Source organism: Microcaecilia unicolor, chromosome 2 (assembly GCF_901765095.1).
Source record: "Microcaecilia unicolor chromosome 2, aMicUni1.1, whole genome shotgun sequence".
NCBI classification, from domain to species: Eukaryota; Metazoa; Chordata; class Amphibia; order Gymnophiona; family Siphonopidae; genus Microcaecilia; species Microcaecilia unicolor.
The window spans coordinates 71220218-71233407 of NC_044032.1; the positions used below are offsets into that span (position 1 = coordinate 71220218).

The 13190-nt window shown below is 44.6% G+C and overlaps 1 protein-coding gene across 4 annotated transcripts in view; it reads right to left on the minus strand.

The window, feature by feature from the left end:
- Positions 1-13190, minus strand: part of CAPSL (calcyphosine like) — a 105809-nt gene that overhangs the window by 50634 nt on the left and 41985 nt on the right. For all 4 annotated transcript variants that reach the window (XM_030193034.1, XM_030193033.1, XM_030193032.1 and 1 more), the window contains exon 2: positions 11157-11293. In XM_030193034.1, coding sequence (XP_030048894.1) covers positions 11157-11293 — 137 coding nt within the window. The remainder of the gene's footprint in view (positions 1-11156; positions 11294-13190) is intronic.

The window sequence follows — 13190 nt, forward strand, 5'->3', positions numbered from 1 at the left end:
GAAATGCTGAGTGACCATTCATGAAGTTGGAGAACTCTGCTCAATTTATCTGCCACAGCATTCTGTTTGCCGGCTAGGTAAACAGCTCTCAGAGAGATGTTTTCAGAAGCTGCCCAAGTCTGTATCCATACGGCTTGCCGACAGAGGTGGTAAGAATCTGTTCCTCGCTTGTTCAGGTAATATATTGCAACCTGACTGTCTGTGTGAACAAGTATACCTGATCGAGAATGCGGTCTTGAAAAGTTTTGAGAGTGTTCCAGATTGCCCACAATTCTAGGAGATTGATATGATGTTGTTTCTCCTGTGGGGACCAAGAACTTTGTGTGTAGAATCCGTTGAGGTGAGCACCCCAACCTACCATGGAAGCATCCGTAATGAGGACTTTGTGATGTGGAGGGGCTGAAAAGGAAGACCCCGTTTGAGATTCGGAGACATCATTCAGCAATGTACAGAGTGGAGTAGCTATGGAGTGAATTGAATTTGAGCCGAGAGCAATCCTGTGGCTTGGGAACACTGAAGGGAGAGCGTCCACTAAGGAACTCGGAAGTGGAGGTGAGCCAATGGTGTTACATGAACTGTTGAAGCCATGTGACTGAGTAGGTAGAGCATCTGATGAGCAAATACTCGGGTGGATTTGAATACCTGAGTGGTGACAGTATGTTGTTTGCTCTTGGTTGAGGAAGGAAGGCCCAGCCCTGAGTAGAGTTGCTAATTCTGTGGTAAAACCACGGAATTGGGCTATTTCCCGCTCCTGTGCAAAGTTTTCTTTGAATGCCTGGGGGTCACAGCTTTTTGGGTTATTTTTGTCCGGGTTGGGCTTTTTTTTTTTTTTAATCGCTGCGGCCCGCGGGTTGGCTCCCCATTTACTGCTGCCTTCCTATTGGACCAATAGGAGGCCATCAAATGCTGCTGTACCGCGCCGCGGACCGCATGCCTTTTTTTTTTTTACAGTCTCCTCTTATGGCCTGCACAGCCGCAGTTAAGTTCTCACTCAGTTGGAGGAGGGGCAGGAGACAGACGGATGCTGGATGCTCTGGTGGCAGGACCCCTCCTGATCTGCTCTCCACTCCGAGTCAGAGAGCAGATCATCAGGAGAGAGGGACCCGCGGTTGCCACCAGAGAGGAAGACTGAGGCAGAAAGCACAGTGAGTGAGTCGGGGAGCCGGGATGGAGGAGGGGGAGGGAGCCGGAGCGGAGCTATGAGCTTCTGCATCCACGCTATCGTGCTTTGTCGGTAACATTTTTATTTAATCTCATTTATATTTTCAAACATGTCAGCTTGTGCAGCATATGGATGTACACAAACTAAAACTTTTCGATGGTAGAGTAATAATCAAACATATAAATGGCAAGTGACCAACTCACCTGCAAATGCGCAGTAGAGACTTCCCTCTCTGTCCCGCCCTCGCGTCAAGACGTGATGACGTCAGAGGGCAGAAGAGAGAGGGAAACGGAGTCGGACTGTCGGACGCTGACGCTGCCGCCTGGAAACAAACATCGCGCGCACCAACCTCCATGCTCCCGCCCCCCCCCCTCCGATTCGGGCCCCCTGCACTGACCTGACAGCGCCTCTCACCTCTGTGTGGAAGCGCTGCAGGCAGCAGCAGAGCGATCTGCTGCTGCCTGCAGTGTTTTCACACGGAGGTGAGAGGCGCTGTCAGGTCAGTGCAGGGGGCCCGGCATGGAGGGGGGAGGGAGCAACGGCGAGGAAGGTAGCTGGAAATCTCGCCCATAAATCATAATCAGTGTGTCATCTGGAGGGGCTGGTTACAGGGACAACCTAGCAGCATGTGTTGTATTGTGAAGAGATTTTTTTTCTCCTGGTAAAGGGTCACTGAAACAGACATGTTATGAAAATCAGGTCAGGTGCTCAACATTCAGAGTTTCTATTTATTTATTTACTTACAACATTTATATCCTATATTAAACATGATTTAGGTTGAAACCTGGGAGAACGTAAAATCTTTTTTTCCTGTGCCTATATCAAAAGAGAGAGATGGTTTGTGGTGGGAACTTGCTCCTTTTGTTTTGTGGGTGGGTGGATGAATGGATTATGAATTTGTGCTAATTATGATGTGGATTATGAATTTGTGCTAATTATGATGATGATGCTGACTTGGCACAACTGATGATTATGATGATTATGATTACCTTATTAATATTCATATTGACCCTATTAATATGCATACTAACCTTTTTAAAATTCATATCAACCTTATTAATGTTTATATTAATATTGTACTATTTGGGGCTGGAAAAATTTTCGCCATCTGGCAATACTGGCACTGAATAGTATCGAGGACAGCCCCTATGAACTCTAAGGTCTGGTATCGATGGTACCCATGGTATCGATTATACCTGGTACCGATGATACCCATGACATCTGGTACCGATGGTACCCATGATACCCGGTACCGATGGTACCCATGGTACCGATGATACCCATGACATCTGGTACCGATGGTACCCATGATACCTGGTACCGACGGTACCGACATCCGATGCCAGGATACCTCCATAACAGAGGGAGCAACGCTCTCGGCACCGACCGACGTCTGATGCCAGGATACCTCCATAACAGAGGGAGCAAAGCTCTGGGCACCAATGGTACCGACGTCCGACGATGCGCCCGAATGACCTGCAAAGCAGGAGGCGCCAAGGCAGGTGGAGACCCACTCGATGCATCACTGTACCCAGCGTGCATCGGTCTCTATCGGACTCAAAAATTGATCTCCTTTGGGCATCCCTGGCAAGTAGCATACGTCTCGTCATTTTGAGACACTACTTGCACTTCTCGGGGAGATGATCTGGCCCAAGACACGTCCGCCGATGCGCCCGAATGACCTGCAAAGCAGGAGGCGCCGAGGCGGGTGGAGACTCACTCGATGCATCCGGTTGCAGCAGGTACAAGGCTTAAAGTCAGTGGTGTGCTGGAGCAGGCTCACACAGCTCTCGAGAGCCATTTGTTAAGTTTTTAAGAATTTTGGGACTTTAACAAATGGATCCTAAAATGTGGGCTTGGCCTCCTTAATTCTCTTTTACTTTGCTGGCGAGAGAGAGCCCACAGATAACAATTTACCAGCACACTCTTCCCTAATAAGAAAAAAGAAAAAAAGAAAAAAAGAAACTTAAAAAGAAATACCTATAAGTTTTGGTTCTCATTTCAGGCACAGCCCCTTGTGACTCTGGCAATTACTTAAACTTTCCTTGCCCCAGGTACAAACAGTACCTGTATATGTAAGCCACAATGAGAAAGTACAACTGAAAAAATAAAGAACCCCCAAAAGGGTAAAATAAAAAAGAGATTTAACTCCGAGGACCTGAAGAAAACACGGAAAAAGAAGAACTGAGGGGCGTGTCCGCACGGCGAGCGAGAAGATGTGTGCGCACATGCGCGGTGCGATCGCTCGCGCAACGGAACGCCGTTAAAGAGATTTTTAGATTTTGCTTTAAAATCCTCCGGGGCCAACGTGACGTCACCCACTTGTGAGAATATCAGCCTGCTTGTCTTCGGAAAAAGAGGTTGTCATTAAGCCTTTTTTTGTCCATGTCATTAAGAAGGTCTTTTGTAATAAGAAAATATCAGCATTGAAGTTTCTAAGATAAACAGATAATTTTTTGTGCTTAATGGGTTTTTTAACCCTCTAACATTTAGAGAAACAATGTGCATCATTTTTATGTCAGTATACTGGATGGCGACTGTACTGAGGTAGGGCATCAATAAAAATTGTATGAAATAGAAGAAAGACAAGAATAGTTTGGGAGGCAGTAACTGACAGATAAAAGAACAACCAATATATACACGTAAGGAACCAGCTATTGACAAACAAAAAAGCTATGGAATACCAAAGCATGACAACTATGGTAAACAGCATCAAGATAAAACGTGGGTAGTGGAGGTCAAAAGCATGAAAGACTGAACTCCTCTAGTGGTAACATACAATATAGTGAAAGCAAGCAGTTATGAAATACTGATCTTAAATAACTCACTATCTAAACATAGTACAAATAGTAAAACATTTCTATAATGAGTGGAGATAGAAGGCACAACTAAATGACAACATATGACTAACCATAAATTTAGATAAGAACAAATATTGATAGGCAATAAACCATAGAAGTAGACAGTTAGGTGTTAATATCATGTGTGCCTACATATTTCTCTTATATAGTGAATAAGAAAAAAACGGTACTTGATATATGAGATGAAACTCAGGTTTTAAGGGAATCGAGGAAAGATTGTAAAGCTTCGGGTCATTGAAGAAGCGAGTTGAGTTATGAACTGTGACTCATTCTCACAGGATACTATAGGCCAAACTACATGCCAGTGTGTTTGAGGCGGTCACAAAGAGAGAGGACATTTTTACACTTTTGGACTGTCATTTTATTCAGGGCTGGAAAGATTTGTAATTTCATTCCATCATGAAGGAGAGGAAATTTTCATTTAGTCTTTTGGAAGATATCAATTGCTTGAGGGTAGCACAAAAGTTTGAGTACAATTGGTCTGGGGACCTTTTGAATAGTAGACCGCGTGGAAGGGGCTTGATGTGCCCTTTCTATTTCCAAAGGCCTGGAGAAGGAAAGATCCAGTATTTTAGGCAGGAGAGACTCTAAACTCGATCGAGTTGGTGCCTTCAGCTCCTTCTCTGATGCCAAGTTTCCTTAAGTTGTTTCTTTGGGATCTATTATTGAGATCTTCAATTTCTTTTCTTAGTAGATCTATTTCTTTGGCTTTGCGTTGTAAAGAGGAAATGACCACAGTGTTGACGCCACATTTATTATTCAGTTATTCCATGCGGGATCTAGTCTCCAAAAGCTAAAATTAAAATTCTGAGAGCTCTTCCCTCATTTTTGAGAGAGAATTATGATTGTCTTGTAAGATTTATAGAAGGAATTGCATCCATTTTCGACTGTAAAGCGAAAGTACTTACCTGTAGCAGGTGTTCTCCAAGGGCAGCAGGCTTTATATTCTCACAAGTGGGTGATGCCGACCCGCGTCGCTTGGACCAGGACTTGTGACAAGTATAAGTAGAGCTTTGTGGAGTGAGAGACACACTTCACCACTCATACACAAGTGCCTTCTCGCCAGCCACAAGAAAGTGGTCTCCTCAGTTTAATACTACAGAAAAATAAAGTAAAAATAACAAAGGAGACAACTCCAAGCAACTCCAAAGGGAGGTGGGAGGGATTGTGAGAAAATAAAGCCTGCTGTCCTCAGAGAACACATGCCACAGGTAAGTACCTTCACTTTCTCTGAGGACAAGCAGGCTTATTTATTCTCACAAATGTGGAATCCCTAGTATCCAGGCTCATCAAAAACAACAAACGCTGGTCAATTGGATCTCGCAATGGTGAGGACATAATACAGATTAACCTGAAACTATATACAATCTGAATGAGAGTGCAGTCAGAACAGAATAAAACGGGAATAGGAGGGTGGAGTTGGATTCTAGACCCCAAACAGATTCTGCAACACTGCTCGAACCAACAGAAACGTCGAGTATCCTGCTCAAGGCAGCACTGTGATGTGAAAGTTTGGACTGAAAACCACATCGCAACCTTGCAAATTTCTTCAATGGAGGCTGACCTCAAGTGGGCTATCGATGCAGCCATGGCCCTGACATTATGAGCTGTGACATGACCATCTAGGGCCAGCCCAGCCTGTAAGAGAAGTAAATGCAATCTGCCAGCCAATTGGAAATGGTGCGTTTTCCGATGGCAACCCCCATCCTGTCGTAATCAAAAGAAACAAAAAGTTGTGCAGACTGTCTGTGGGGTCTGGTCCGCTCCATGTAGTAGGCCAATGCTCTCTTGAAATCCAAGGTATGCAAACTGCTTTCACAAGGATAGGCATGAGGTTGGGGAAACAATGTTGGCAAGACAATCGACTGATTCAGATGGAACTCTGACACCACATTCGGCAGGAACTTAGGGAGAGTGCAGAGGACTACTCTGTTGTGATGAAACTTAGTATAAGGTGCATCCACCACTGAGGCCCAAAGCTCTCTGTCTCTATGAGCTGAAGTAACAGCCACCAAGAAAACGACCTTCCAGGTCAAGTACTTCAGATGGCAGGAATTCAGTGGCTCGAAAGTAGCTTTCATCAGCTGGGTGAGAACGATGTTGAGATCCCATGACACTGATAGAGGTTTGACAGGGGGCTTTGACAAAAGCAAACCTCTCATGAAGCGAATAACTAGAGGCTGTCCAGAAATGGGCTTACCTTCTACACGTTGATGAAAAGCACTAATTGCACTAAGGTGAACTCTTACGGAGTTGGTCTTGAGACCAGACTCTGATAGATGTAGAAGGTATTCAAGCAGGGTTTGTGTAGGGCAAGCAAGGAGATCTAGGGCCTTGATCTTACACCAAATGGCAAACCTCCACCATTTGATAAAATAGCACCTCTTAATGGAGTCTTTCCTGGAAGCCAGCAAGTCCAGGGAGACACCCTCTGAAAGACCCAAGGAAGCGAATTCTAGGCTCTCAACATCCAAGCTGTGAAAGCCAGAGACTGGAGGTTAGGATGGAGACCTCTCGTTCTGAGTGATGAGGGTCAGAAAACACTCCAATCTCCACGGTTCTTCGGAGGATAACTCCAGAGGTAGAGGGAACCATATCTGCCATAGCCAGTATGGTGTGATCAGAATCACGGTTCCACGATCTTGCGTGAGTTTCAACAAAGTCTTCCCCAATACAGGTATGGGTGGATACGCATACAGAAGACCTGTCCCCCAGTTGAGGAAGAAGGCATCTGACACTAGTCTGTCATGGGTCTGAAGCTTGGAAAAGAACTGAGGGACCTTGTGGTTGATCTGAGTGCCAAAAAGATCCACTGAGGGGGTACCCCACGCTTGGAAGATCTTGCAGACTATGCCCATATTGAGAGACCACTAGTGTGGTTGCATTACCCTATTCAGTCTGCTAGCCAGGGTATTGTTTTTGCCAGCCAGATAAGTGTCTCGAAGGAACATGCAATGTTGGCAAGCCCAATGCCACATCCAGATGGCCTCCTGACACAGTGGGTGTGATCCGGTGTCCCCCTGCTTGTTGGTATAATACATTGCAACCTGATTGTCTGTTTGGATGAGCACAATTTGATGAGACAGCTGATCTCTGAAAGACTTTACAGCATTCCAGATCACCTGGAGCTCCAGGAGACTGATCTGAAGATGTTTCCTGGGTGGACCAAACACCTTGGGTGTGAAGCCCATTTACTTGAGCCCCCCATCCCAGGAGAGATGCATCCGTCATCAGCACCTTTTGTGGCTGAGAAATTTGGAATGGAAGTACCAGAGTCAAACTGGATCGAATGGTCCACCACTGAAGAGAGAATACAAGCTCTGGGCACACTTGGGTGGCATCTTCCAGGCTCCCCATGGCTTGATACCACTGAGAAGCCAGGGTCCATTAAGATGATCTCATATGAAGATGTGTCATTGGTGTAATATACACTGTGGAAGCCATGTGGCCCAACAATCTCAACATCTGCCAAGCTGTGACCTGCTGAGAGGCTCGAACCTTAGAAGCAAGTGCTTCAAGAGTGTCCGCTTTCATCTCAGGAAGATAGGCTTGAACTTTCTGTGTATCGAGCAGGGCTCCTATGAACTCCAATTGCTGGGCAGGGAGAAGATGGGACTTGGGGTAGTTTAAAACAAACCCAAGTAGCTCGAGCACCCGAATAATCATCTACATGGACTCCTGAGCACCATTCAAAGAGGTGCTGTTTACCAGCCAATCGTCAAGATACGGGAACACATGGACTCCCAGTCTGCATAGCGATCCTGCAACTACCGCTAGACATTTGGTGAAGACCTGGGAGCCGACGCAAGGCCAAAAGGCAACACAGGGTATTGATAGAGATGTGTTCCCAGCCGAAATCAAAGATACTTCCAGAGGGCTGGAAGTATCGGGATGTGAATATATGCATCCTTTAAGTCCACAGAGCATAGCCAATCATTTTCTGAATCATCAGGAGAAGCGTGCCTAGGGAAACCTCCTTAACTTTTCTCAGACTAGGAATTTGTTCAGTGTCCTTAGGTCTAGGATGGAACGCATCCCCCCTGTTTTCTTTTGCACAAGGAAGTACCTAGAATAGAATCCCCGCCCTTCCTCCCCGGGTGGAACGGGCTCGACCACATGGGCCTTCAGAAGGGCTGAGAGTTCCCCTGCAAGTACCTGTCTGTGCTAAGAGCTGAATGAATAAGCTTTGGGGGCAATCTGGAGGTTTTAGATACCAACTGAGTGTGTATCTGAGACGGACTATTTGAAGAACCCATGGGTCAGAGGTTATAAGGGGCCATCTTTCAGCCTCCCCCCAAATGACAAGTAGTCTGGGATGGACACTTTTACTGTGGCTATGCTCTACTAGAGCCAGTCAAAAACTTATCCCTTGCTTTGCCTGGGGAACAGCAGGGGCCTTTGGTACATGCTGTTGACATGAACAAGCACGCTGGGATTGAGCCTGAATAGGCTGGCGAGCCAAGGGGTTGTACCTAAGCCTCTGACAGTAATAGATACTCCTCTTTGGTTTGCCAAAAGTCCTCCTAGCTGAGGAGGTAGATGCAGAACCGGCAGGAGAGAGAAGAGATGCCATCGGTATGTTTTTTGATTTGGTTAGTGACCTCCTCAACCTTCTCTCCAAAAAGGTTATCCCCCTGGCATGGTGCATCCACCAACCTCTGCTGAACAGAATGTTCCAAGTCAGAAACATGCAGCCATGAGAACCTGCACATTGCTATACTCTGAGCAGAGATCCTGGATGCCACATCAAAAGTGTCATAAGTGCCCCTGAACTTTCGATACAACTTCTGCCGGTTGACCAACTGGCGAAGTGACTCGACCTGCTCCGGAGGGAGCATCTCAGCCAAGTCCGACAACTTGCACACAGAGTTTCACAAGTGGATCCTCATGAACAGCTGGTATGATTGTATTCGGGAGAAGAGCTTTGAAGTCTGGTACATCTTCCTCTTAAAAGAATCCAGGGTTCTAGCTTCTCTACCTTAGGAGCCGAGGCATAGTCCCTGGAACACCTGGCTCTTTGGAGAGCGGATTCCACCACCATGAAATAGTGAGGCAACTGAGGCTTATCAAAACCAGGTGCATTGTGGATCCGATACTGGGTGTCGATCTTCTTAGGAATGACCGGTACCAACAGAGGGGACTCCCAGTTCCTAACGAGGACTTCCTGAAGTACCTTGTGGAGAGGGACAGTTATAGCCTCTCAAGGAGGAGACTTGTAGTCCAGGACCTCGAGCATCTTGGCCCTGGGCTTGTCCTCCACTTCCAAAGGAAAAAAACGTGACCCGCTGCTCCATAGAAAGAAGAAGATTGCTGGTCCCATTCACTCACGCTGAGAGGGAAGGTACTCATGCATGCACAGTGGGATGCTGCCAAAAGCTTCTTAAATCTATAGAAGAATAACCTTGAGTTCTCAACCAAGTCACCTCCACCTCTCCTTCCTCCAGTCCATTCTCTCAACCCTCCTTCAACCCTGCCTCCTTTTCTGAAACCACTGAAGAGGAAACTGAACATTTTCTTTCCTCATCCAAACTGACTACCTGTTCCTCTGATCCTATTCCCACTTAGCACTCTCTCTCTCTTACTGTCATCCCTTCTGTCATATCCTCAACCTTTCACTTTCCACTGCAACTGTTCCTGATGCCTTCAAACATGCCGTAGTAATACCACTCCTTAAAAAACCATCATTGGAACCTATCTGTCCTTCCAACTATCGCCCCATCTCCCTCCTCCCTTTCCTAGCTAAGCTACTTGAAAGTGCTATTCACTGCCATTGTCCCGACTTTCTTTCATCTCAAGCTATTCTTCATTCACTTAAATCTGGTTTTTGCCCACTTCAGTCAACTGAAAAAGCCTTTGCTAAAGTCTCCAATGACCTGTTCCTGGCCAGATCCAAAGGTCTCTATTCTATCCTCATCCTTCTCAATGTATCTGCTGCTTTTGACACTGTTGATCACCACCTACTCCTTGAAACACTGTCCTCACTTGGCTATCAGGGCTCTGTTCTCTCCTGGTTTTCTTCTTATCTCTCCCATCGTACTTTTAGTGTATACTCTGGTGGATCCTCCTCCACTTATATCAATCAGTTTGTGTACCTCAGGGTACTGTCTTGGGACCTCTTCTTTTCTACATCTATACATCTTTCCTTTGTGCTCTGATCTCATCCCATGGTTTTCAGTATTACCTTTATGCTGATAACTCCGAGATCTACCTCTCTACATCAGAAATTCAGCAGGAATCCAGACCCACATATCAGCCTGCCTGTTTGACATTGCTGCTTGGATGTCTCCCCAAAAAACTTCACCCCTAATTAATACCCTGACATCCTCTCTTCCTCCCCACACAATGACAGATCAGACACCCCCATTAACAAATAAGGCCCCAGAACAACCATCACTCCCCCTTTCCTAAACCCCTTGCAGCTGGTAACAGGGGTAGGACAACTGCGGGAGCAGAACCACAAATAGTCACCCTGCCCTTTAAATGCCCTGTATGAGTACCAGTAATTTTTTTAAGTACTACCCATTAGTAAGTTTTACAAGACCTCCTGAAACTGCAAATGTAAGCAAGAACTGCAGTCAACTAACAAGCACATTCTCAACAGATTTTGCCCCAAACTAGGAAATAAAAAAAATGTTAAATTTTATTTAGACTTTCCAATTATTCTTCTAGTTTTACACTCCTTTATTTAGTAGAATTAATGCATTAGAAAAGCAATTATATAGCATTCTACAAAAAGATAATTCTTGTAAATTAACATCCATGTACTGCACGTCTCTTCTCTCAGGAGCTTACAATCTAAGTGCTTCTTTTACTAAGACGTAAGACGTGCTAGCAATTCCTGCGCGGCAAATGACAGGAAGCCCACAGGAATTGAATGGGCTTCCTCTCATTTGCTGCACCAGGAATCACTAGCAGGGCTTAGTAAAAGAGGCCCTAAGTAAGCACCAAAGGCAATGCAAAATAAAGTAACTGACCCAAAACCACAAGGAATGTGAGTGGATAAACTAGGATTTGAACCATGTCTCCTGGTTCTCAGCTCATTATTCTAAGCCTGACCATTGGTTCTTTCTGAGCAACGTATGTTTGACATAAGTGATAAACAGCTTATTACCATGTTGGACTGTTAGACTTACCGACCAAGCCCTTTAATTCCTGCAGATCCTCTGGACAGACACTGTAGCCGAAGTTTCTCAATGGGATCTGTACAGTTTGAAAGGTTTTTTTTAGCCTGCATTGCCATCTCTCGGTCATGCCTTGCTGTTCCAGCCATCTGCTTGTAAAATAAATAAAAAGAAGCATTCCTAAGCTTACCACATTTATTAAGTAAAACTGTAATACAATTTACTTGTAGAAAAAATTTGAACAAGTCCAGCAAAAATAAAATAGGGGAACCTATACTTTGTCTTGCACTGCTTTAAGTATTATCTAAAGAAAAGAGAAAAAAATACATATATACACAGCACCTTAAGTTCTAGTACAAAATAAAAACTAAATACTATAGTGTAGCCTAATTTATTATTAGCATTTGTATAGCACTACCAGAACCACGCAGCGCTGAACACCTGATACAAAGAGACAGTTCCTGCTTAAAAGAGCTTACAATCTAAATAATACAGACAGACAAGACAGTTACAGGTGAGGGAAGTAATGGGTGAGAAAGGAAGGGACAAGGGGCGGGCAATTGAGTAGTGGCTAGGAGCTAAAAAGCAGCAGTGAAAAGGTGGGTTTTCAGCATAGATTTGAAAACAGGTAGAGATGGAGCTAGACGTATAGGTCCAGGAAGTCTATTCCAGGCATAAGGTGCTGCGAGAGAAAAGGAGTGGAGGAGAAGGGGGACAACAAGAGAGATTTGTCCAGTGAGCGGAGCCTAATTTAATTTGTATACAATTTTTTTTTCTTTATGACTTTGGAGGTAGTTACTAACATGCGTTAAAGAAATACCATATTTGGCTCTTACCACGGCAAAATCGTGCACAATACAAGTGGGATACGTAACAATGATATTCAAAGCATGCAAACACTTCATTATGGGCTCCTTTACTAAGCTGTGGTATGAACTAGAATGTGCTTACTGCAACATAGAAGGGCTTGCTGCGGAACGTGCCAAGGAATCCCACAGTAAGTTCTAAATGTGCACGCACATACCACGCACCAAAAAACTAATGTTTTAATTTTTCTGGGGGCAGAGAGTAGGTGCTTCTGTGCTAATCAGTTAGCGTGTAGAAATGTTATCAGAAACTGGGGAACACAATAGTAATGGGTGATTTCAATTACCCTGATATTGACTGGGTAAATGTAACATCAGGACATGCTAGGGAGGTAAAATTCCTTGATGAAATCAAGGACCGCTTTATGGAGCAGTTGGTACAGGAGCAGACAAGAGGGGGAAAACTTCCAGACTTAGTCCTTTGTGGAGCGCATGATTTGGTGAAGGCAATGGTGCTGGGGCCACTTGATAACAGTGATCATAATATAATCAGATTTGATATCGGTTTTGGAGTAAGTACACACAGGAAATCCAATACGTTAGCATTTTAACTTTCAAAAAGGAGACTATGATAAAATGAGAACAACAGTGAAAAAAAAGAGGAGCAACTGTGAAGGTCAAAAATTTACATCAGGTGTAGATGCTGTTCAAAAATACCATACTGGAAACCCAGGCTAAATACATTCCATGTATTAAAAAAGGAAGAAGGAAGACCAAACAACAGCTGGCATGGTTAAAAAGTGAGGTGAAGGAAGCTATTAGAGCTAAAAGAAAATCCTTCAGAAAATGGAAGAAGGATCCGACTGAAAATAATAAGAAACAGAATAACGAATGACAAGTCAAATGCAAAGCGCTGATACTGAAGGCAAAGAGGGACTTTGAAAAAAGGTTTGCGTTGGAGGCAAAAATCACATAGTAAAACATTTTTAATTTTTTTAGGTATATTAAAAGCAAGAAGCCAGCAAAAGAATTGGTTGGACCGCTAGATGACCGAGGGGTAAAAGGGGCACTCAAGGAAGACAAAGCCATAGCAGAGAGATTAAATGAATTCTTTGCTTCAGTCTTCACTGAGGAAGATTTGGGAGAGATACCAGTGCCAGAAATGGTATTCAAAGCTGATGAGTCAGAGAAACTGAATGAAATCTCTATAAACCTGCAAGATGTAATGGCGCAATCTGAC